The 24,313-nt window shown below is 35.0% G+C and overlaps 1 protein-coding gene and 1 pseudogene across 3 annotated transcripts; both read left to right on the forward strand.

Annotated features, from left to right (window-relative positions):
* The first annotated feature begins 14,452 nt into the window (after positions 1–14,452).
* Positions 14,453–21,640, forward strand: LOC107806498 (autophagy-related protein 18a). Of its 3 annotated transcripts, none has more exons than XM_016630659.2 (5): positions 14,453–14,596; positions 16,038–16,998; positions 18,076–18,274; positions 20,327–20,453; positions 21,291–21,640. In XM_016630659.2, the coding sequence occupies exons 2-5, from the start codon at positions 16,144–16,146 to the stop codon at positions 21,379–21,381; spliced, it is 1,272 nt and encodes a 423-aa protein (XP_016486145.2). In that variant the 5' UTR covers positions 14,453–14,596; positions 16,038–16,143; the 3' UTR covers positions 21,382–21,640. The 3 variants fall into 3 exon arrangements, with proteins under 3 accessions (XP_016486145.2, XP_016486147.2, XP_016486148.2); XM_016630661.2 differs by having other exon boundaries at positions 14,454–14,569; XM_016630662.2 differs by lacking the exon at positions 14,453–14,596 and adding an exon at positions 14,754–15,262.
* Positions 15,939–16,119, forward strand: LOC142181401 (U2 spliceosomal RNA; annotated as a pseudogene).
* Positions 21,641–24,313: the final 2,673 nt, after the last annotated feature.

The raw sequence follows: 24,313 nt of genomic DNA on the forward strand, positions 1-24,313 counted from the left end.
TTTATGACAAAAGTTTTGACATGTTTTTCAAAATAGGAAACTCGATATAGCCAACACGGCCTTTCAACGCCTCGGGGACGTAAATTTTAAGGTTGTGTGGGTCAATCAGTCAAAATCTAAAAAAAATGACCCAAAGGTGGCTGTTTATGCAAAGTCAGCCTTCTGGCGTCCCTTTCGGGAACATTCGGCTACGTTTTGACAAAACAGCGGCACCCTACATATTTATGACCTTTTCTTGTTTTTCAAAATAGAAAACTCAATATTGCAAACACGGCCTTTCAGTGCCTTGGGGACGAAGATTTTTAAGGCAGTGGGTCAACTGGACCAAATCTAAAAAAATGACCCAAAGGTGGTTGTTTATGCAAAGTCAGCCTTCCGGCGTCCCTTTCGGGAACATTCGGCTATGTTTTGACAAAACAGCGTCACCCGACTTCTTTATGATGAAATTAAAATTTGACATATATTTTTTTAGAGCTATTTTTGCAAAATGGGCGGTTGGACCCGACGAGGGTTGCCTACGTATCTCACGCCCTATGAGAATCAAACTGGCGTAGTTCGCCAAATAAACTAACTGATTTTGAAAACAAACATATTTTCCCCCTATTTTTTAGCGAAAGAAACTATTTTTCCTTTTGGATTTTTTTTTTTTTTTTTTGAAAACAAAGCAAACTAAAATAAAGGACTTTTTCCTACACACTTTCTGCTTTTTTGGGTAAACAAACAATTTTAAAAGTAAAATATATATATATTTTTTTAAAAAAAAAACAAAATTTCGGCAGAGTTCCAACAGTACTTGGACACTGGGTTTTTCTAAAATAATCAATTAACTCCCTAACTGTTATTTCTCTCTTTTTTTCTTTATTTTTTTCAATTTTCCAACGTTCCCGAGATTCAAAAACCGGTCAACATGCGGGTTCGGAATAAATGCACAACACAAATAGGATGCAACAGGATGGTCTTTTCATTTCAGGTTGCTAGTCCTAGACGGACCCAACCCCTGTGTTGAGTCCCCTAAGTCAAATGCAACATGATGCAAATAATCGTTCATACTAGGGATCCGACATGAAGTCATGTTATTCTATGTTCAAAACCTGAGTCGGTGTTCTAGACTGTGTACCCGAGCGGACAACTCAAGTCGAGGAGGGGGCAACTTACCAGGGACCAAAAGGCCATCCGGCTTCATAACTTGTCCGAGCCTCTTTTTTATTTCAGGGTATGACACTAACAGAATAGGGAGTCTCAACCAGTAAGCACATCCCCGGAGGTGAAGAGAGAAGGGTTCGGCACAGTTTATATGTACAGTCAAATAATATCAAAGCGGCAAAAGCGGCATTTAGCACATTAGGCTCAAACATGTAAAAATCAGATAAAGCCAAATATAACAATTTATCTAAGCTCGAATTTCTAACCCTGAACCAGTGGTTCTGGGTTACTCATTCCCCAGCAGAGTCGCCAGAGCTGTCACACCTCCTTTTTCCACCCCCGCGAGGGGTGAAGGAATTTTTCCAATTAAAGGACAATCAAAACGGGATTTGTTTATTTATTTCAGAGTCGCCACTTGGGAGATTTAGGGTGTCCCAAGTCACCAATTTAATCCCGAATCGAGGAAAAGAATGACTCTGTATTACAGTCCGCGAACCAGAAATCCGGATAAGGAATTTTGTTAACCCGGGAGAAGGTGTTAGGCATTCCTGAGTTCCGTGGTTCTAGCACGGTCGCTCAACTGTCATATTCGGCTTGTTTATCTGATTTTATACAATTATGAGCTCATGTGCAGGTTTTAACTTTTAATCGCTTTCATCATTATTATTATATATTTTTTCAAGAATTGCAACATCATGAAAATACATCTCCAACCACGTCACATCAATGCACCCGTGGTTGTTGGCACATTTCAACTCTGTTGAAATTTGGATTTGGGTCACATAAATGTGCACCCGAGTTTTAAGAAAATTAAATTATTAAAAGGCGTGCCTAAAGCGACTAGCGTATCATTTACTTTGGGTAAGGCCGTGAAATTTTGCTAAACGGTACATCACGAAGTCTAAGCAATTTTAAAGCAAATATTTACCAAGGGCCCCACAATTTTGTATTTTTACTCGGTGAGGCTCATCTCATTCTTATTTTTTAAAGGAATTTAAAACGTCATGGACATGCATCTCGGACCACGTCACAATCAATCTACCCGTGATTAGAGACACATTTCGACTCCATTGAGATTTGGATTTGGGTCACATAAATGTGCACCCGAGTTTAAGAATGTAATTTAATTAAATCGCGTCTAAAAAGTCTAACGAGTTATTATCTTTGGGGAAGGCAGTGAAATTCACTAAACAGTCCATCCCGAATTCTAAGTATTTATTATGACCAAATATTGAGGGCCCCGCAATTTGCATTTTTATTTGGCGAGGCTCGTCTCATTATTTATTTTTTTTAAAAAAAGATAATCTTAGAATGACTACATTTTTTTATTTTTCGTTTTTCTCTAAAATAAATGAAGAAAATGTCCTACTTTATTTACATACTTTCGAGTTATTATAGTTAAGTTTCGAAAGTGAGTCGTTTAAAGAGTTTACATGGGCAGCGCATAGAATGTTCTACATAGAGACAGTAAAAGAAAGAAAAGACTACATTAAACTACAACTTCAAATCTTTCTCATTTTTTGCATTCATGTTTCGAGTAGCTTACAAGATGAACCAGTGTATCGTTTGTGTACCTGGTATTGTCAATACAAGAAGAAGAAGGTCAGCAAAGTAGTATGTAACACAACAACATACAGCAGCAGAAAGCCCAACACAGTAGCTTCAACACCTCAGTCCAGAAATCCCAGCAACACGGAGAAAACTAGTAAAAATGGAGAAGAAAAATAGTGCGGAAATCTCTCTTTGTTTTTTCTTTCTAGATTTGAACTCTCTATGGTGTTCTTCCGCTCTCAATATTCCAGAAAATTTGGTTCTATCTTTTTTACTCTATCCAAAATAAATTCTGTCCCTGTATATTCTGTGTATCCAGAGTGTATATCGAGTATATACTGCTCTCTCCGCCCCCTCTTTTTTTCTTCTCTCTATCTAGATTTTCCTCTTTTTTCCACTCTTTTCTTCCTAAATTTTCTCTTCTATTTATAGCAAAATTTTTGAAATTTTCAGATTTTTTTTTATTTTATTTTTTAATTAAAAGAAATCCCACTTACAAATTGCTTTTATTTTTTAGAAAAAGAAATCCCACCTTTATTTACTTTTATTTTTAAAATTCCAACTTTAATTACTTTATCTTATTTAAAATCCTAATTTTTATTTTTTAAAAAGAGAATCTCACTTTATTTAACTTTTCTTTAAAAAAAATAAACCACTATCTTTTCTTTTTCTTTCAAAAATGCTACTTTCAATTACTTTAAATTTTTTAAATTTTCAGATACCTTTATATTTATTTTTTAATTCCAACCTTCTTTTACTTTTTAATTTTTTAAAAATTTCCACAAAACTTTTTATTTTTTTAAATTTTCTACATTCTTTTACTTTCTTTTTACAAAAAAAAGAGAATTCCCCCTATTTTTACTTTTATATATTTTTTTTATTCAATACTTCCCTTTTTCTTATTTTTTTAAATCATTCCCAAAATTATTATTTTAGTTTAAAAAAAAATCGGATTTTTTTATATAAAAAAACAATAAATAATAATAAAAATATTAATAGTGATAATTCAGCTTTTAATTTTTTTGGTATTTTTATCCTATAATAAAAAGTGCAATAAAGCTAAAATAATAGTAGGTTAAAACCCCCTAAAATATTTACATAAAAGAAGTGATAAAAAAAATTAAATGTTGTCAAAAATTAGGTGTTCACAATCACATGACAGGGAAGAATAGAAGTGAAACTTTTCCTAACTCTTTAGCCTCTGGGGATACAGACATCTCCGTACCGATCCCTCAGACTCTACTAAGCTTGTATGTGAACTGTGAGACCCATGTAACCTAGAGCTCTAATACCAACTTGTCACGACCCGGATTTTCCACCCTCGGGAGTCGTGATGGTGCCTACTAATGGGAGCTAGGTAAGTCAAACCTTAACTACTTGCTACACTTTCATTTTTGCTTCTTTTTAACAAACACAAGTCGATAATATGATAAAAGCAAAATTTTAAATAAATAAGCGGAAATCAACAGTTATATATCTTAAGGCTACGTCTATTACAACTTTTAAAATCTCAAATACCCCAAAACCTGGTGTCACATACTGTCTAAGAGTTACTACATACAAGGTCTGAAGAAATACAATACACTGTTTCTGAACAAAAGGAAATGAAATAGGAAATAGAGATAGAGGGAGACGCCAGGGCCTGCGGACGCCTGCAGGTCTACCTTGGGTCTCCAAGTGGACTGAAGGAAGCCCTCCAACTACTGTCCGAAAGTTGCTCGTGGATCTGCATACAAGTGCAGAGTGTAGTATCAGCATAACCGACCCCATGTGCTGGTAAGTGCCTAGGCTAACCTCGGCGAAGTAGTGACGAGGCTAGGACCAGACTACCAAATAAACCTGTGCAGTTCATATATATATATATATATATATATACACACACACACATCGGAAAAGAAATACAGAAATAACTAGTCAATGTGGGAGGAGGAAACTTGCTATGGGGGAGATAATAGTTCCGAATAGAAAACCCCATATGTTGGTAAATGTCTACCCTAACCTCGACGAAGTAGTGATGAGGCTAGGACCAGACTACCAAATAAACCTATATATATATAGCGGAAAAGAAATATAGAAATAATCAGTCAATGTGGGAGGGGGAAACATGTTGTGGGGGAGATAATAGTTCCGAATAGAAAGGCATCAAGTAAGGAAAGAAACAACATAACTATAATATCAACAAGGAAGCAGAAATCAACAATTGCACGGTATCACCCTTCATGTTTTTACTCTCTCTCACCAAAATATTACACGGCATCACCCTTCGTGTTTTACGCTCTTCCTCACCCAAATAACAATCACAAGGCAAATAGGGTAAGGGAATCTATAACATCGAAATAAAATCAAGTAACAACAGAAAATCAGTAAATAAACGTAAAGGACAACATAACTCAATTGTCAGTAAGAATCAGGTAAATCAAAGACAAGTGCACGACATCACCCTTCGTGCTTTTACTCTCGTCCTCACCATATGAATCAATATAAATTGCACGGCATCACCCTTCGTGCTTTTACTCTCATCCTCACCATGAAATCAATATAATAGGCACAGAATGGTACATCGTGCGGCACGGCATCACCCTTCGTGCTTTACACTCTTCCCTTACAAAACAAACAATGCATGGCATCACCCTTCGTGTTTTACTTCTATTCCTCATCCAAACAACAATCACAAACAATAGCGCAAAGAAATAAAGGAAATTTGCAATAAGAATCCCGGCAAGAGAGCAACAAGTCAACAATTAAATCCCGGCAAGGGAACAACATCATCCCGGCAAGGGAGATAACAAATAAATCAACAATAGCCCGACAAGGGTGACAACATAATGATCTCTTCTCTTTCTCACTTTTACTTCACAATTCACTTCACAACTCGAGCCAATGCTCTAGAGGTTCAATTATCACTTATACCTTCACAACTAATTTCACAACTCGAGCCAATGCTCTAAAAATTCAATTGTCACTTACACTTTCACAATTTGTTATACAACTTGAGCCAACGCTCCTCAATGATCATGGTTCACAATTCTTTCCACAAACTTTATACAACAATTAGAAATCTTAACCAAGGCATTAATAATACAATGAAATCATGAAAATCACAATATAAGACTCACGGTCATGCTTGACACCAACGTTTAGATACTTGTCACCATGCCTAGACGTCGTACTCAATAATTACCATATAGCAAATAGGACTCAACTCCTAATCCCTCAAGCTAAGGTTAGACCAAACACTTACCTCGATGCCACAAACACAATTCACAATTCAATTATAGTTTTACCCCTTGATTCCACCACCAATTCGCTCGTATCTAGTCACAAGTTACTTAATTACATCAATAAACACTAAATGAATCAATTTGATGCATGAAAATGAGTTTTCTAAAGTTTTACCCAAAAAGTCAAAAATCGCCCCCGGGCCCACAAGGTCAAAACCCGAGGTTCGAACCAAAACCCGATTACCCATTCTCCCACGAACTCAAATATATAATTTATTTTGAAATCGGACCTCAAATCGAGGTTCAAATCCTCAATTTTCGAATAACCTAGGTTCTACCCAAAACACCCAATTTCCCCCATGAAAATCATTGATTTGAAGTTGAAATCATGTTAAAAGATGTTAAGAATTAAAAGAAGTTAGTTAAAAATGACTTACAATTTATTTGGAGAAGAAGAAATCCTTGAAAAATCGCCTAAGTGTGTTTATGTTTTGAGAGAATATGAAAAATGGGTTTAAAATCGTCTAAGTATAAAAGTTGCATGTCGCAGGTATGGGAATTGCGAACAGGGGTTCGCAATTGCGAACCAACCTCTGTTGGCTTGGGAATTGCGAAAAAAGTATGGGAAATGCGAACTTGGGAATTGCGAAAAAAGTTTGGGAAATGCAAACAAGCTTGGGAATTGTGAAAAAAGTTTGGGAAATGCAAACCTGGGAATTGCGAAAAAAAATTGGGAAATGCGAAGCCTGCAGGCCTGCAATTCCTTAAGTCCAAAATTTCACCCTGTGGCTTATCCAAAACTCACTCGAGCCCTCGAGGCTCCAAACCAAACATATACACAACCTCAAATATATCCCACGGACTCATTCGTGCACTCATATCACCAAAATAACATCACGAACATCGAATTAAACCTCAAGATTAATGAAATTTATCAAAACTTCTTAAACATCAATTTTTCCAATTGTGGTCCGAATCACGTCAAATGGATTCTGTTTCTTACCAAATTTCACAGAATTATCTAAAATCATATATAAGACCTATACCGAGCGCCGGAACCAAAATACTGGCCCGATACTAACATGTTCTAATCAAAATTCATTTCCAAACCTTATAAACAATTTCAGAAAATAATGTCTTTCAAAAATTCATTTCTCGGGCTTGGGACCTCGGAATTAGATTCTGGGCATACACCCAAGTTCCATATTTTCCTACGGACCCTCTCGGACCGTCAAATCACGGGTCTGGGTCCGTTTACCTAAAACGTTGGCCAAAGTCAAATTAATTCATGTTATAGTCAAAACTTATCATTTTTCACATATTTTCTCATTTAAGCTTTTCGGCTACACGCCCGGACTGCGCACGCAAATCAAGGTGATGCTAAGAGAGACTTTTAAGGCCTTGGAACACATAATTTAATTTAGAAACAAGTGATAACCCTTTGGGATATCACATTTATATTTTTAAAGAACTCAGCATTATCTGATTCTATAACCGTATTATTATGAATTTCGGGATTTTCTGATTTATGAACCAGAAAATGATATGCTTTACTATTAGTCGCATATCCTATGAAAACACAATCAACGGTTTTCAGACCTATTTTTACCCTTTTGAGTTTAGGAACTTGCACTTTTGCCAAACACCCCCACACTTTAAAATAATTCAAGTTGGGCTTCCTTCCTTTCCATTTTTCATATGGAATGGATTGTGTTTTGCTATGGGGTACTCGATTTAGTATTCGGCTAGCCGTAAGAACGGCTTCCCCCCACAAGTTTTGTGGCAAACCAGAACTTATCAATAATGTGTTGATCATCTCCTTTAATGAACGATTCTTTCTTTCTGCAATCCCATTGGATTGGGGCGTGTAAGGGGTTGTTGTTTGATGAATAATTCCATATTCTAAACATAGTTGTTCAAAAAGAGATTCATATTCACCACCCCTATCACTTCTTATTATTTTGATTTTCTTGTTAAGTTGCGTTTCAACTTCATTTTTGTATTGCTTGAATGCGTCTATTGCTTCAGCTTTACTATTAAGTAAGTAAACATAGAAATATCGAGTACTATCATTAATAAAAGTTATGAAATACTTCTTTCCACCGCGAGATGGTATTGACTTCATGTCACAAATATCTGTGTGAATTAAGTCTAAAGGATTTGAATTCCTTTCAACTGACTTATAAGGATGCTTAACATACTTAGATTCCACACATACTTGACATTTTGATTTGTCACATTCAAACTTAGGCAATACTTCCAAATTAATCATTTTCCGCAAGGTTTAATAGTTAACATTACCCAAACGTATATGTCATAATTCATTTGACTCAAGTAAGTAAGACGAAGCTGAAATTTTATTATTATTTTCATCAACCATTACATTCAGCTTGAAAAGGCCCTCAGTGAGGTAACGTTTTCCTACAAACATTTCATTCTTACTTATTACAACCTTATCGGAAACAAAAACACATTTAAAACTATTCTTAACAAGAAGTCCAGTAGAGACTAAATTCTTTCTAATCTCGGGAACATGAAGGACGTTGTTCAAAGTCACCACTTTGTCGGAAGTCATTTTGAGAAATATCTTCCCACATCCTTCAATCTTGGCCTTTGCAGCATTTCCCATAGAAATCGTCTCATCGGGTCCAACAGGAGCATAAGTAGCAAAAGCTTCTTTAACAACACAAACATGGCGAGTGGCTCCAGAATCTATCCACCACTCTTTAGGATTGCCCACCAAGTTGCATTCGGAAAGCATAGCACATAAGTCATCAACATCATCATGTTTTTCAACCATGTTTGCTTGACCATTCTTCTTGTCTTTTTTCGGAGCACGACACTCCATAGATTTGTGTCTGGTTTTTCAACAGTTGTAGCAGTTTCCACTTATCCACTTCTTGCTTGGGTTGTATTTCGGTCCAGAAGCCTTCTTCCTCTTTTTGTTCTCTTCAACAATATTTGCTCTCATTATTGTTGAGTTTCCACGGCCTCTCTTTTCAACAGCTTTATTGTTCTCTTCGATTCTCAACCGAATAATGAGATCTTCAAGGGACATCTCCTTGCGTTTGTGTTTCAAGTAGTTTTTGAAGTCCTTCCATAAATGAGGCAACTTCTCAATCATCGCTGCTACTAGGAATGCTTCATTGATGACAAGACCTTCAATGAAATTTCTGTTAGTAAAAATACTAAGATTGCTACTTTCAACATCAATATTAATTTGATTTATACCTTCAGCAAGGAGATCGTGAATAATCACTTGTAATTCTTGGACTTGGGTAATAACAGACTTGCTATCTACCATTTTGTAGTCCAAAAACTTTGCAGCAACAAACTTTTTCAACCCGTCATCTTTGGTTTTGTATTTCTTTTCAAGCGCAGTCCACAGTTCCTTTGACGTTTTCACGCCACTGTAGACGTTATACAAAGCATCCTCCAACCCGCTTAGAATATAATTCTTGCACAAAAAATCTAAATGCTTCCACGCCTCAATCACGAGAAAGCGTTCAGTTTCTGGAGTTTCATCGGACAACACAAGAACATCTTCCTTGATGAACTTCTGGAGACTTATAGTAGTCAAATAGAAGAACATCTTTTGCTGCCACCACTTGAAATCAATCTCGAAATTTTTTTCGGGTTTCTCCGCCGGTGCCAATACTGCCGGTGTTATTCGGCTCGTTGAGGCATTGGCAGTCACCATCAGAACAGCTTGGTTTCCGTTATCATTAGTCATTTCTCTAAAATAATGACACAAACGTTAAAATCACGTAGATTTTAATCTCCAATAGAGTACAAAACCACAAAGGTTTTGCTCTCCAGAAACTGTGAGTACAAATACAGAAAATAGTTAAATTTCTTAAGCTTGTTAGTAAATTGTATTTGTAAAATAATTCTAGAAAAACAAAACAGAATAATATATAAACAGAAAAGTAAACGAAATAATAGAAAACCAATTCGAGCCCACTGAATTCACAGCGTTTCCTTAAGGAATTTAATCCCCTCCTAGTACCCAAGATTATGGATTATTTCCTCTCAGGATAGAACGAATTACACATTGGTGTAGTGGTACTTCAAACCCCAGTGTTTCAGCGAACACAAAGTTCGGTAGCAAATCACACTTACTATTGCTTTGTTTGATGCTAAAAGTATGCAGAAGGAGGAGGAGAAACTCAGAAGATCGTATGGAAATTCTGAGCAGAATAATCTTGTATTTATAGCCAAAGTTGGGCTGAAATCTGAAGAGGTGCAACTCTTCAAAATGGTTGTTCTGCAAAACAGCCACAACATAAATGCCATTACATAAATGGCTATTTGCTCAATAATAAAGAGGGGAAATTGAAGAGGGTAGTTAATTTTCTGTTACCAAAACAGAAAAAACGGATTGGAGGATTTAATATTAATATTTATTTTAATATTAATATTCTGTTAAAACAAATATTTAATAACATTTCTGTTAATCTTTTACTATTAACAAATTTATTTGATACAAAAAGTTAATCAATCAATCGATCATTTGACCGAATCCGAATACGAAGCCGAGCCGAGCGAGCGACAACGACGACGACGACGCGAGGCTTGCCTTCTTCCCAACTCTTTAAGAGCTAGAAGAAGAGAAATTACTTATATACCCAAAAAAACCTCTTCCTCTTCCAATATGGGACAATGTCCATTTGCCAAGGGGTGAAACTTAAAATTTCACTCAAAAATTTTATTTCCCTCCATTTCCCATTCACCCTCTTTTAAGTAGTTAATATATTAATTAAATACATAAAAACCCCAACAGATAAGTCAATATACAAATTTTGAGGAAGATTGGAGGTGATTTGGATTGGTTTTGTATCAAAATTCATAATTAAATTGAGTTCAAAAAATTCTTCTGCGATACATGTATCAAACATGTATCACGCATGTATCTCATACACAGGTACACATGGATATACATGTGATACACAATTGATATACATATGATACATATGTAATACATAATACAGTGTGATACACATATCATTTTTTTCATGTTCAGTTTTTACTTTGAATTTTCAATTCAAACCACCTCAAAACTTCACCAAATCGTTCCAAAACTGAGATTCAAACTCCTTAAGATGTACCCAATCTATTCTAATAACACCCACTAAAACAAAAGCAAAATTTTGACCTTTTCTTGTTAAAAATAGCTAATTGGTCAATATTAGTAATATTTGGCCAATATTAGTAATATTTTATGAATTGATCAATTTTTTATAATGAGCTACTTATAAATGGACATAGCTGGTAGTTTCCCTTTTTATTTTGAGTGTAGGAACAATTTAGATTTTTGATTAATCGAATTGAGTTTGGGTGACCATAACTTAAAGCAGAAATATGATACTTTTTGGGTTATATTTAACTTTTGACTCTCGCTTGTTCCATAAGTAGAATTTTAAGGTAAAGATTAAAAGTATTGTCCATAGGGCAAGCTGAAAAATACCTGTTAAACATGAAGTACTATTTATGGGTAATCGGGGACAAAAAAATCAAGACCATCCACTTTGAGGACTATTTATGTACTTCACCATAATTCAAATTGCAGTGGGATAAAATTCATAAATAGACACTTTTAGTTTTTGTAATTGAAAAATAGCGACTATCATGAAGTTCCAAAATACACAAGTAGAACTTCAATATTATTATCATGGCATTAATTTGACATTCTATGACATTGATTATTTTTAAATTATAGAAATAAAAAATGGCTAGCTCGGACTATTACTATGTGGGCCATGTTTGATCCATTTAGGTCATATGGACTTAAAGTCTTAAACTCATTTTGAACGGATGCCCAACGTAGCGGGGAAAATGATGTTATATAGTCACTTTCAAAATAATAGCCAAAAAATATATATTTTTTGTATATATACATTCTGTATGTTATATACAAAAAATATACAAATTTATATTCTTCGGTTACCAAATATAAATAGTTTCTGATATGAATTAAAATTGAAAAAAGCCCAATGCAGTATCTCAAGCCTGCTTCTTGAAAGCCCAAATTAAATTTTGCCATTAACCATATGATTAGAGTTAATAAGAAAGTACCAACAATTATGTAAAAATAGCACGGTATAGTCAGTTTTCGGATTGGTCGTTCAAAAATAGTCAGCATTTACCAAGTCAATGAAAAATAGCCACTATTTTGCTGCAACAGAGACCGGTCCAGCATAATATACTGGAGTTCGGTGCACTTGTGTATTAACTCCAGCATATTATGCTGGACCGGTATACTTTGCTGGCTACAGTATAATATACTGGAGACTGGAGCATTGGTGCTCCAAACTCCAGTATATTATGCTGGACATATATACTTGCTGGAACTCCAGTATATTATGCTGGACAGATATACTTGCTGGAACTCCAGTATATTATTGTGGAGTTCTAGTGTACTTATGTTGGAACTCTAGTATAATATGCTGGAGTTCAATATGCTGGAACTCCAGCATAATATACTGGCGTATTTTCCGGGTTTTGAATAGTATTTTCGCTCAGATTTATCTTTACATGAAAAGTAGCTAAATTTCGATTACTTTTGAAATTGAATTATTTTTGAACGACCAGTTGTAAATCTGACTATTTTTGAATTTCTCGCTGGCTGTCTCCGTCTCCGAAGGGTCATAGCAAAGGCAAAAGGAGGTAAATATTAAAGATATCAATTGAAAAATTGTTGAAAGGCATAGAGAAGGCAAGATGGTCAATTGCTGTAAATTATACTTTTAGTTAATACAACTTAAAATTATGAGGTAAGAGCGAAGGTATAAACATCAAACACTTCATAATAATTAAAACTAGGATTTCAAATAAATAATTATCGACAGACCCTTGTAGTCCGGCTCTTCCCCGAACTGCCCTTTTTAATTATCAAAGCCTTAATCAACAGGCTTCGGGAGTACACTTGCTAAGTTTAGAAGAAAAAAAAACCTTGATGTAAGAAAGAAAGTGGAATTAACTGAGATAAAAGAAAATTACGGAAGTTTTTTCTTTTTCTGGTTTCTCACTTAGGGTTTGTTTGGTTGGGAAATAAATTAACCTAAGTTTAATTATCCAGGGATTAATTATCCTAGAATTGTTATAAACTACTCTCCCGTAAGGATAAAATTAACATTTCAATCTTGGGATAACAAATTCCAAAATTAGTTATACCACAATTTTACCCAGCCAAACATAGGATAACCAAACGAGCACTTAGTGGCCAATATCTATTTTGAAACTTAACTAATTAGGAATTGCACCGTATAAAACATATTAAATGAGAAAATAGTCCCTCCCAGGAACTTTTTTCATCCCGGAGATCAAACTCTCGACCTCTAATCAAGAATAAATAAATAATTATGCATCTAACCACAATCTTTAGTTATGAAAATTATTTCAGACATTGCATTCGTGCAAATAAGTGTATATATGATGAACACTAAAAATTAGATATTTTATTTGCGCTATGGCCAAGTCAAGCATCAAAGCTTATACTATTCCTTAACAAATATTAACGTGTCTTGCAAGTTGTAAATTCACGTTTGTGGTCCTTTTCCCTCTTAATACAACAATGATTTACAGGCTATAACAATATCTCCAAAATATAAGCATCTTTCAGCGAAAAAATTATTTATCTACACCTACTTTTTACCTCAAAATAAATATAAATTCGAAATTAAAGATATAAACATACTAAAAATTAGCTATAATTAACACTAGAAATTTATATGCAGAAACTTTTATAGATTGGGAAAAAGTTTAAAATAAATTCAAAAAACTCAACTGCTCAAACTCAAATTTAATTTCTATCGAATTCGAATAGAATAGCAGATATAATCCTGATTTAATAGAATTTACCTCCATAACACTCAAACTTACTCAAATTTGCCATTGTTCACTTTTGGTCATACACTTGATGTTAACGGAGTCTTTATCATTAATTGAGCTCCATCTTAAAATGAGTGAATTCTATGGGTCAAAATTATTCGAGAAAAAATATTCGAATTTAATCATCTTATGTGCAGTTGTTACTATATGTTGTATCTGTTTCTTTTTTATTTTTACCTTGAGCCGGGAGTATATGAAAACAATCTCTTTACCCACATAAGGTAGGAGTAAGGTCTGCGTACACTCCACATTTCAAGACTTCACTTTGTGAGATTACACTAAGCTAGCGTTTGGCCATAGATTCCCAAATTTGTTTTGAAAAATCTAATTGGGACAAAGTTTGGTTTGAAGATGAAAATGTGTTTGGACATACGTTTTCAAAACATATTTCTCAAATTTATTTTGGAAAAAGAAGTGTATTAGTAGGGATTCGGCCCAAAATCAACTATAAATTTTTTGGGATTTGAGATTTGAGATTTTGTCAAAATATAGGCAAAAACTATGGCCAAACGTGTCCTAAGATTGTTGTTGTTGTATAAGACTATTTTGTAATTCAGGATAAAGTTGCTTAATTTAAATAATAAAAAGACAAATTTGACCCTTTTTCACTAAATATCAGTGGGAAGACTCCTAATCCAAATATTCTTCTAAAAGAGTAAACAGTTTCCTACTCCAAATACAAACTGATATTTCTCTCTTTCCTACAAAACCCCACAGGTCCCAGCCCTATTTTAATATCCTTTTTCCATCCTCCTGCTCATTACGTACGTTGCAATTCTCCTTTAATTAATGTAAGTATTATAGATATTAACTGTTGCATTAATATTCCTGCTTATTATTTTTGTTCATATCAATGTCTTTTTAAAATTAGATATCAGTAATTAACCCTAGCTAATTATCTTCCTTTTTTTCCTTTGATTATGTTCATTAATAGCCAGTAGGATTTCTGAGAATTCATGATTTCTTTTTTTAAAATTTCATTATTTAACAACTTAGTTCAGTTTTATTCTTGTGTAATGATTAAAAAAGTGATTTTTGAAGCTTAATGAGTTTATTATCATAAAATCGTCTATGATCAACTGTTTTTTTAATTGTATTAATGTATTTGTGCACTTTTTTTTAGTTCTGTTTTTGAGGCTGGGATTGTAGTATTGTACGGTTCAGGGAGTGCAAATTACAGAGGTTGAGAAAAGAATAAAGAAGGAAAAAGGCCCTGCAATATTCACTTGTGCTACTGGATTTTTTGTCTTTTCTAACCAACATCTTAAGTATTATTTGGTAGAAGTAGAACTGAATGATTTACCCGACACCGGTCGGGAAACTAAAAAACCATCAAGAGTTGTAGTGGATCGGATCCCTCCACCCTTAATAAGATGTCTTAGGCTTGAGCCTGAATATGGAAAAATCCAGGCGCGAATTTGGATTAGTCAGGGCCCTGTGCGAGTACCTTAACTTGGGTGAGAAATCAAAAAAAGAAAAAAAAATGAAGAAAAAAAAAGAGAATGATTTGAATCTTTAAGGGAAATTTTTCTATATGTAATTCATGTTCTTGATATCACTTTCATGGATTCTAGTTCTATAAGTGAATCAGTTTTGTAATTTAAGCTACTGAGTGTTGTCCGTTAGGGCGGATGTAGAATGGACCTTGTAGCTTTGAATCTGACCCTGTATAAGTTCAAATGATTAATCTCGAACCCATAAAGTTCAAATCAAATCCTGAATCCCCCTCTGTTGTCCATTACTTGATGGTTGATTCACTGACTTTAAACAACTGAGTGTAGTTTCGTTACTTGATGGAACTAGAATGAAATTCTTTCATGTGTCAATTACTAGTTGACCAGTACAATAGGGTAAGTGTCTATTCATAATTAACCAGGATAATTTCTTTCTTCATTTGTTTTTCCTCCCATAGAAGTCACTATATTGTTAGTATAATGGAAGTAATTAGGAAGAACAGTGTGTAGCGACCAGTAGGAAGAACCACTTGAGGGTGTTTAGCGTATTGTAGTGAAAACACTTTCTTTTTTTTTTTATTTAAAAAAAAAAAATTCTTGTAGCATTTTCCTTTGAAGAATTTGTTTTTTCCTTTTGACGTTTTATTAACACTGCTTGTATATCTATACTGCTAGTTTTATACCTTCCTCGGCCTTTTGGCTAAGATCAAGTGTAGCATCAGTGCTTATCAGTTTAATATCAATACAGCTAGTTTTAAGTTATGTCTTTCTGATGCAGATTGATGACCGTGAATGTGGTGGTGACTATCTGATAGAAAACATTATCCGTTTAGCTTTGAACTTAAGCTTGATAACCTTCTAAAACCTCTTTCTAATCCCTGTCCATGGCCACTGTTTCCCCTCTTCCCCCGCCATTTCAGCACCCAACCACTAATTCAAAGTTTAACTCACCAATGCTTCAACCTTACTTAGAGCAACTACAAGAACAACACAAACAACAGCTTCAGCCGCAGCAACAAGATGCTGTTGAGCAGGTAGATAATGAGCCTGAGCAGAGTCCCCTTATCCAAAACTGTCCTAATCATGGTTTGATCAATCAGTCAATCTCGACTCTATACCGTGTTTCGTTCAATCAAAACAGTAGCTGTTTTGCCATTGGCACTGATCGTGGCATTACAGTCTATAGCTGTGACCCTTTCAGAAAGATGTTTCAACGGTACTTTGACAATGGAGGTGGTATTGAAATTATTGAGATGCTCTTCTGCAGCAACATACTTGTCTTTGTTGGAAGTGGAGATAATCCACAATATCCTCGAAACAAGGCCATAATTTGGGATGATCATCGGAGCCGCTGCTTGGGCGAACTCTGTTTCCGGTCGGCTGTGCGTAGTGTCCGGCTTCGACGTGACTGCATCGTAGTTATACTTGAGCAGAAGATATTTATATATAATTTTGCTGACATGAAGCTCGTCCACCAGATTGAGACAATTGTAAACACAAAGGGACTCTGTGAGATTTCACAAGCGGCTGGATCACCTGTGCTGGTGTGCCCTGGATTACGAAATGGTGAAGTTCGTGTTGAGCATTTCACTTCAAAAAGGACTAAGTTTATTTTTGCGCATGATTCTAAGACTGCATCTTTTGCACTTAGTCATGAGGGGCATGTGCTGGCAACAGCAAGTATCAAGGGTACTCTTATCCGGATTTTCAGCACACAGGATGGTACGTTATTGCAGGAGGTAAGATTTTGAATGCTGTTTAGTTCAGTCCAGGCATTGCATTTTCATTTATTACAAACCTATTGTAAGTAATAGCAGCATTTTTGTCTTTTTATCTTTCACCAATTTATGATTAATTTCTGGACTGCGAAACTGACCTTGTAATGTACTTCATGTATCCAGCATATCTGTTTCTTTTATCTTCATTTTATAACTCTCGTTGATCAAAATAACAATGCTTTGATTTTTCATTGTATTTGCTTATGCTGAACATGGATAGATTAGTGGCGTTGTTGGTTGAAATTCCTTGGTTTTCATTGATACTGTCAAGTAAACTGTCGCTGTAAACCATTTTCTAATGTCTCAAGTTTACCTATCGAGTCTTTACTCCGTTTTCCCCGTGATCCATGACTCAGAAAGCTTAGCATGTAGTTGGTACTCAGTGTGCTCTCCTTGCTCGTCTCTGCCTTAGTTTATGACAGATTGTAATTTTTTGTAACTGGAAGTGGAATTAGAGTTAAAAAACGTAATGTTGTTAAATTTTGCCAAATGCCAATTCCTATTATCTTCTTTCTGTTTTTCATATTCTCCCATAATTACAAGCTTCAATTTTATTATTGTTATCCATGGTGTAGTGGTAGACATTTCAGATATAGATTGTATAAGATTGTAACATTTTGATGGTTTGCTTTTTCTACTTTGCCTGCTAATAGGCAGTGGCGGAGGCAGGATCTCCACGAAGGGGGTTCAATTTTTTTTTTTTTTTGTAGCTAGTGGGAAGTGAACCCATGACCTTATGTAGATTTTGAATCCCCTTGACCACGAAACTACACTTTTGGATTGTGTTAAGGGGGCTCAAAACTTAATATATAGAGGTAAAAAACAGATTTTGGCTTATATATACAGTGTAATTTTTCAGCGAAGGGGGTTGTGGTGAACCCCCTTGTGCCCCCCTAAATCCGCCCCTGCTAATAGGTCTACTTTATCCATACACATAACCTACAAGCTAGATTGATTCTTTTAACTTTCCCTTGTACCAATTAAACAACATTTTTGAGATATCTAGTTTTGGTAAATCACATGTGATACATGATCCAGGTGCGTAGAGGTGCTGATAGAGCAGAAATTCACAGTGTTTCATTCTCTCCGACTGCTGAGTGGCTAGCAGTCTCTAGTGACAAAGGCACTGTTCATCTTTTTAGGATCAAGCATCTTGGGAATCAGGATAAGACAAATACTCCTCGTAATTCCCGTCTTACTCTGGCGGCATCAAGTTCACCATTCTCCTTCATCAAAGGTATGGTTCCCTTCTGAACACATTTGTAGTTTTCTGATTTCTCTCTTGTTTTTTTTTTCTTTTTCCGTTTCCTTGTTTGAAAATATGCAAGCGGAATTCCACCAAGAACACTAAGTTATTTGACCTTTGATTTGGATGCCTTCTGACTCTTGTTCAGCATCAGGGGTGGATGTCCTGGACTATGAGTTTATAGAAGAGATTATGGCAACTTATAACATGCAATTATCCTATGATAGTTAACCGTGTTAGGCTTGTTTTCTGCAGACAAATGCTCCAGATTGGTTAGCACACACGGCAACTTGACTCTCCTTTATCACACTTCATCTCGATGAACTGGCCTAAGAACTAGACAGCTTAAACTAAAATCTGATCCCACATCAGGCACTTGGCCATCCCACGCTTAAAAAATGTTTCTACTATACAATCATAGTTAACTAAATACTTATCTAAATCGCCCCTTGCTTTTAAACAGCCATAGTTGTGATGTCATTTAATATCTAAGCTTGTATCTGATGACATCAACCCTTTTTGTCCTCTTAACATCTTTATGGGGCCATCAACCCAAGCAGTAGCGAATATGGCACTCGGACACCGGGTTCATCTGAACTCAGTACTTTCAATGCGGAGCATAAATTTATGTGTAAAAATTCACTAAAATTGCAGCAAATATTAGGTCTGAAAGGTTGAATACACTGGGTTCAATACTAAATAATTTAAAGGTCGAACCCATAGAACTTAAATCGTCGCCTCTGAAACCCAAGCTTTGGAGACAGCAAACCTTTGTGACCCTTTACCGGTTCATAGAGAGTTTTTTTCATAGCTTGGAGGCATATGTTAGATATGGTTCAAGAAAGGATAAAGAGCGGTTGGGGGGAAGCAAACTCATGATTTTCTTCCTGCTGTGCAATTATGAAGTAGAAGAAATTTGTTTCTTCCTTTCTGCCGAATATAGACGAGTTTTTTTAATATATAACTAAACAAAGGATATGGCACTTAAATTTGCTCTTTTTCTTCCTCTCTTGCATCTCATCTTTTCACTCGAAGGCTCTCAATTTGGAGTCCTTTCTAGATTAGATTCGTATTTTGATCATTATGAATGCTAGCTCACTCGTTGCATTAACATTCCCATTTGGCCGAATATCTCTGATGGAATTATGTCCTAACAGCATGCAAGTTATTTTCTAATTTTCAAGCATTCCGCTGAGTTCTGCATCACTCTTGCACACTTCTTATAAGAATTGAGATATCACAAGTATAAAAACCATACTTTCCTGTCCTGGACGGACATCTTACATACCCCTGAAGCCCTCCTGCACAATGTCTTTGCCTTCTTGGTCTAATTATTGCAGCCACAGATAAATAATTCTAGCCACAAGGTGGTGCTAATAGCCTAATACTTGTTAAATTGTAGCATTTTCTAATAAGTAGTATTACTCATAACTTATTTAAGCAGCCAGATATATAATTAAACAGATTAATTCTCATGCATCTGAAGACTAATTAATGAAGGATCCATTTACACAATTTTTTTTCCTGACATATTTTGGCTTATTTGAGTCGCGCAGAAATTGTTGTACAGTAGTATTATTTGTAACTTATATTGGAGAATCATGAGTGGTGATTAACTTAATGTAATAGGGTTGTTTATAATGGAGAATGGTTTTCTCTCTGCCTTTGGTGATCCACATGCTTCAATCAACTAATTTTTTTCGTAAGTCAACTATTTTTACGTGGACGGTCAACATACTGCAGTCCTCTTTTATTGGACTTGGGATCGCCTATGCATTGTGATTCATTTGCATACTCATAGTATCCTGTATTTTTTTCCTCAATGGAATGGGCTTGAAAATGCTTAACATGAAGCTTTGATTCAAGAACTTCTTTATTTTCTTTTCTTAATTGAGCTTCTCACCAGTCTACCTTTCTCTCTTCACATGTATATTAACTTACCAGCTGGCACAAGTTGACCCAAATAGTGACGCTTGAAAGTAGCTATAGCGCTCTTCTGTTTTACTTCTCTCAGGCTCTGAATTTGGTTTTCTTTTTTGGCAGGAGTGCTTCCAAAATATTTTAGCTCAGAATGGTCAGTGGCACAATTCCGGTTGCCTGGTGACTCCGAGTATATTGTCACATTTGGTCACGAAAAGAATACATTGATAATTCTTGGCTTGGATGGAAGGTAGGCCCAGTGTTAAGAGAATTTCACAATACTTATTACTTTATCTTTCTTGCATATAAATACCTATACTTCTAAGTTCTAGTAAAACGTCCATGTTGGAGGACCGAGGGAGTTTAGCACAGACCTTGCATTGTCTTTATTATGCTTTCCTTGTTTTAACGGATGAAATTGACAGAATATTGTGCAATGTCTCACAGAGTTTAACTTAACCTGCCTGTTTATTGACATATATATGCATTGTACTGTTAGCAGTGCTTGTGGAGAAAACAGTTTAGACTGATGATACGTAGAAAATGGTAGTTCAATTAGTGACTCGGTCTGGGAATAGCATGAGCTCCTCAGAGCCTGCTATATAAATAGTTAGTGAAAAAGGCAAATATGATGGTTCATCATCCTTATGTTTTTGGGAAAAGAAAGATATATTCAATTCATTCACATAGACTTACAATACCAAAAAACTGAACAAAAGGAGGGCTGCAAATATAACCACTGGTTGAGCTAAAGATAAGGGATTGATTTAGGAAGTAATATGGTCTTCCTTACTCATCAGTGTCTACTTCTTCAACTATTACTGTGGATTTTCCGGTGTTAGATTTTTGATCGTGTAATTGACTTCTTAACTTTTCCCTTTATTTGATGGAGTTTCTCTCGCTCACACAATTACTTGTGAATCCATACACATAATTCTACTATGTATAGTTTTGGACGTGTGAGTGACTTTTTCAACTTTTCCCCTCATTGGCTGGAATATCTCTCGCACACGGTTACATACATTATACTTCTCTTAGTCTGATTAGCTTGGTCAAATTATTGATATGTGATCAACTTGTTATGCAGCTTTATTAGATGCAAGTTTGACCCAGCCTCTGGCAAAGAGATGACTCAGTTGGAGATTCACAACTTTCTTAGGTCTGATAAGGCCTCGTAATGGAACGTGGGATCGGCTTTCCTGTCTATGCAAGGATAGTATTTGCTTCCCGTAGTTGCAACCTGCTTTTCGGTCGTAGTATACACTATTGTAAATATCGTATATAGTGAGTAAAACAGTAGGTATAACCAACAGTTTTGAACTAGTTGATGTAAAGAACATCGACTTATTAATATGTTACCAAAATTGTAAGATATAGTTCAGTTTAGAGCCACAAAAAAACCGTTACTCGTAGCAAAATATGTTCTCTTTTCTTTAAGTTTGCTTCATTTCACCTTTTCTATTTCTACTATGTGCAAAGATAGTTGATGAAATGGTTGCATAAGTTTGAGAAGGTTCAACTAAGTGTGGATTTAGCTAAAAAACATATAACTAAGTTCATGAAAGTTTTCATGTTTAACTTTAATGAGCTTAATTTTTATATGCAATCTAAGGCAATGTAGAGGAATACTTAATTGAACACTAAATTATCAAGGTTGTAAGCCTAAAAAAGAGGGGTTGGGGGGGGGGGGTGGTGTGGTGTGTGTGTGTTCAGTATTGGTTTTGGACACCTGTTTTTACTCAGAAGGGAAAATTTTGTACAGTTTTTGGAGACAAAAGACTTATCATGGCAAGATCAGTCTCAGTATTATTAATGATCAGTTGTTTGCATAATATCTTCAGCATTAAACTTCAATATTCTATTCTTAAATCATTGTGATAATTATGGGACTAAAACTATAAAATTTATTGAAAAAACATTGTTGTTGTGTCTAGTGGTGAAGTGCTTGACAAGTAGTCTGCCAAGGATGAATTAGTTTGTCCTTTGTCCCTATACATGGTTTCTTTCTTAGTGCTTCTAGATAGTCTTCTTTGACAAGGACCTTCAATCTACTTTCTATTTTTTTTCCTTTTTAATAAGGCTGCTATTCAGGTATCTATTTCATCTAGATAATTTCATCGGTACTTGCTATTTCTATCAATATAAGTGTCAGGTATTGATATCGACCACAACTTAGGTAGACATGCGAAAAATTCATATAACATTTTTTCAATTTTTGTTTGAGGAGCCTTGGAACAACGGTATAATTGTCTTCGTGTGACCAATAAATCATAGGTTCAAGTCATAAAATCAGCTAATAATACTTACGTTAGGGTAGACTGTTTACATCATACCCCTTGAGATGCAGTCCTTCCCGGACTCTATGTGTCACAAGGTGCTTCGTGGATCACCCTGCCCTTCCTATTGAAATTTGAACTCGAATCTCTATCATTTTTATCGATTTCATTGATTGCTAAGTCACACGTTTGCCGTCACCTTCCCTCTGTTTTCCCAATGATTGTTTTACCGTGTGAGTGGACAAAGTCTTTGTTAAATGCGAAAAAATCATGTATCATTTTCTTGTGTTTTTGTTTGGAGTAGCCTTAGAATTACGATAAACTTATCTTCATATTATCTATAAGTTACAGGTTTGAGCCATAAAATCAATCATACTTGCGTTAAAATAAATTGCGTACATCGCAACCTTTTGGGTGCGGCCCTTTCCCGAATCATGTGTAATACGGGATGCTTATGCATCAGCCTGCTTCTTTTCTTGTTCGAATTTGAACTCAAATCTCCTATAATTTTTTATGTGACTTTATTAATCACTAGGCTACACTTTTGCGTCACCTTCCATATACTTTCTCAATGATTGTTTTACCGTGTGAGGGGACAAAGTCTTCGTTAAATAACTATATAGGGGATTTGCAAGAAGATCAGGACGCCTAGTGCACCCCACCCATATCTCTATCTTTTTCTTGAATATTAGAATTCACGTGCATTACTTTTCTTGAGTAGCACGAAACCCTAATTTACTTGCTAGCAATTACGTGTATGACTTGACATAATTCTACAACCATAACAAAATGCAATAGGTACAATGCATGATTCAATCATAACAATATAATAAGAAGTCATACTAGTAAAACACGTGTACGCGTCTATGTTATAATCAGGGGCGGAAGTAGAATTTTCATCAAGGAAATTCAAAAAATTAAAAAAATAAACACGCAAAAAAGTTAAAGGGATTCAACACACACACACACACACACACACATATATATATATATATATATATATATATATATATAATATATATATATTAACCTTATAAATACAGTGTAATTTTCGACAAAGGAGGTTCGACTGAACCTTCTTCCGTCCATCTGGCTCTATCTGTCCCTTGTTATAATCCTGATAAGTCTGTTACATATAACATAAAATATAATCGGTTGTATGTCGACGTGACAATACTAAATAATATATAGATCTTGAAGTATAAGGCAAGTAAATTACCAATCTTCTAAGAAACTAATCTAGTCATTTTCTCCTCCAAATAGTCGTTTGGGGCGCAAATATTGAACCATAAACTAGGATTGAATGTCAAGAAATTAGAGTAATAAACTAGTTGTAGTATATACTTATTGTCTTGTGGAATTCTAATAACTCTTATAAAATGTTATATCCATAATTTAAAATTTTTATTAGAACTTGCCGATGAAATTTCCAATGCAGAATGCTTCAATAAAAGAAAGAGATGTGACAAAGAATATTCTACGTATACAATAGTCCTCAAGTCAAAATTATGGCTAGTAAAAGGGGCAAAGAGATATCTAGAGTCACCTCAAGTATCGTGTTCAGTGTAGTAAAAAATTCACTTTTTTTTTTAAAAATTGAACCTAGTTAGTTAATTAAAAAAAAATCATATCTTTCGTCTTATTGTTTTGTTCATTTTTCTGCTTAACTACCAGATACCATAATTAAGATTAGGGAAAAAAAGAGAGGCAAAATATGTATCTAAAAATGTTACAATAACTCAAATTAATGATCAAACTTACTGTAATTACTAGAAGCATATTTATTTTAGTGAAATTTGTTAAAGGGAAGGTTTGAAATTAGAGGGGAAATCTC

Source organism: Nicotiana tabacum, chromosome 5, assembly GCF_000715075.1.
Source record: "Nicotiana tabacum cultivar K326 chromosome 5, ASM71507v2, whole genome shotgun sequence".
Classification (NCBI taxonomy): domain Eukaryota; kingdom Viridiplantae; phylum Streptophyta; class Magnoliopsida; order Solanales; family Solanaceae; genus Nicotiana; species Nicotiana tabacum.

Bases quoted from the DNA above. Each gene is read 5' to 3' on its own strand.
- LOC107806498 (XM_016630659.2), top strand. From the start codon at position 16,144: ATGGCCACTGTTTCCCCTCTTCCCCCGCCATTTCAGCACCCAACCACT. The intron at 18,275-20,326 runs GTATGGTTCCCT...CTTTTTTGGCAG, and splicing joins ACCATTCTCCTTCATCAAAG to GAGTGCTTCCAAAATATTTT. The intron at 20,454-21,290 runs GTAGGCCCAGTG...CTTGTTATGCAG, and splicing joins ATTCTTGGCTTGGATGGAAG to CTTTATTAGATGCAAGTTTG.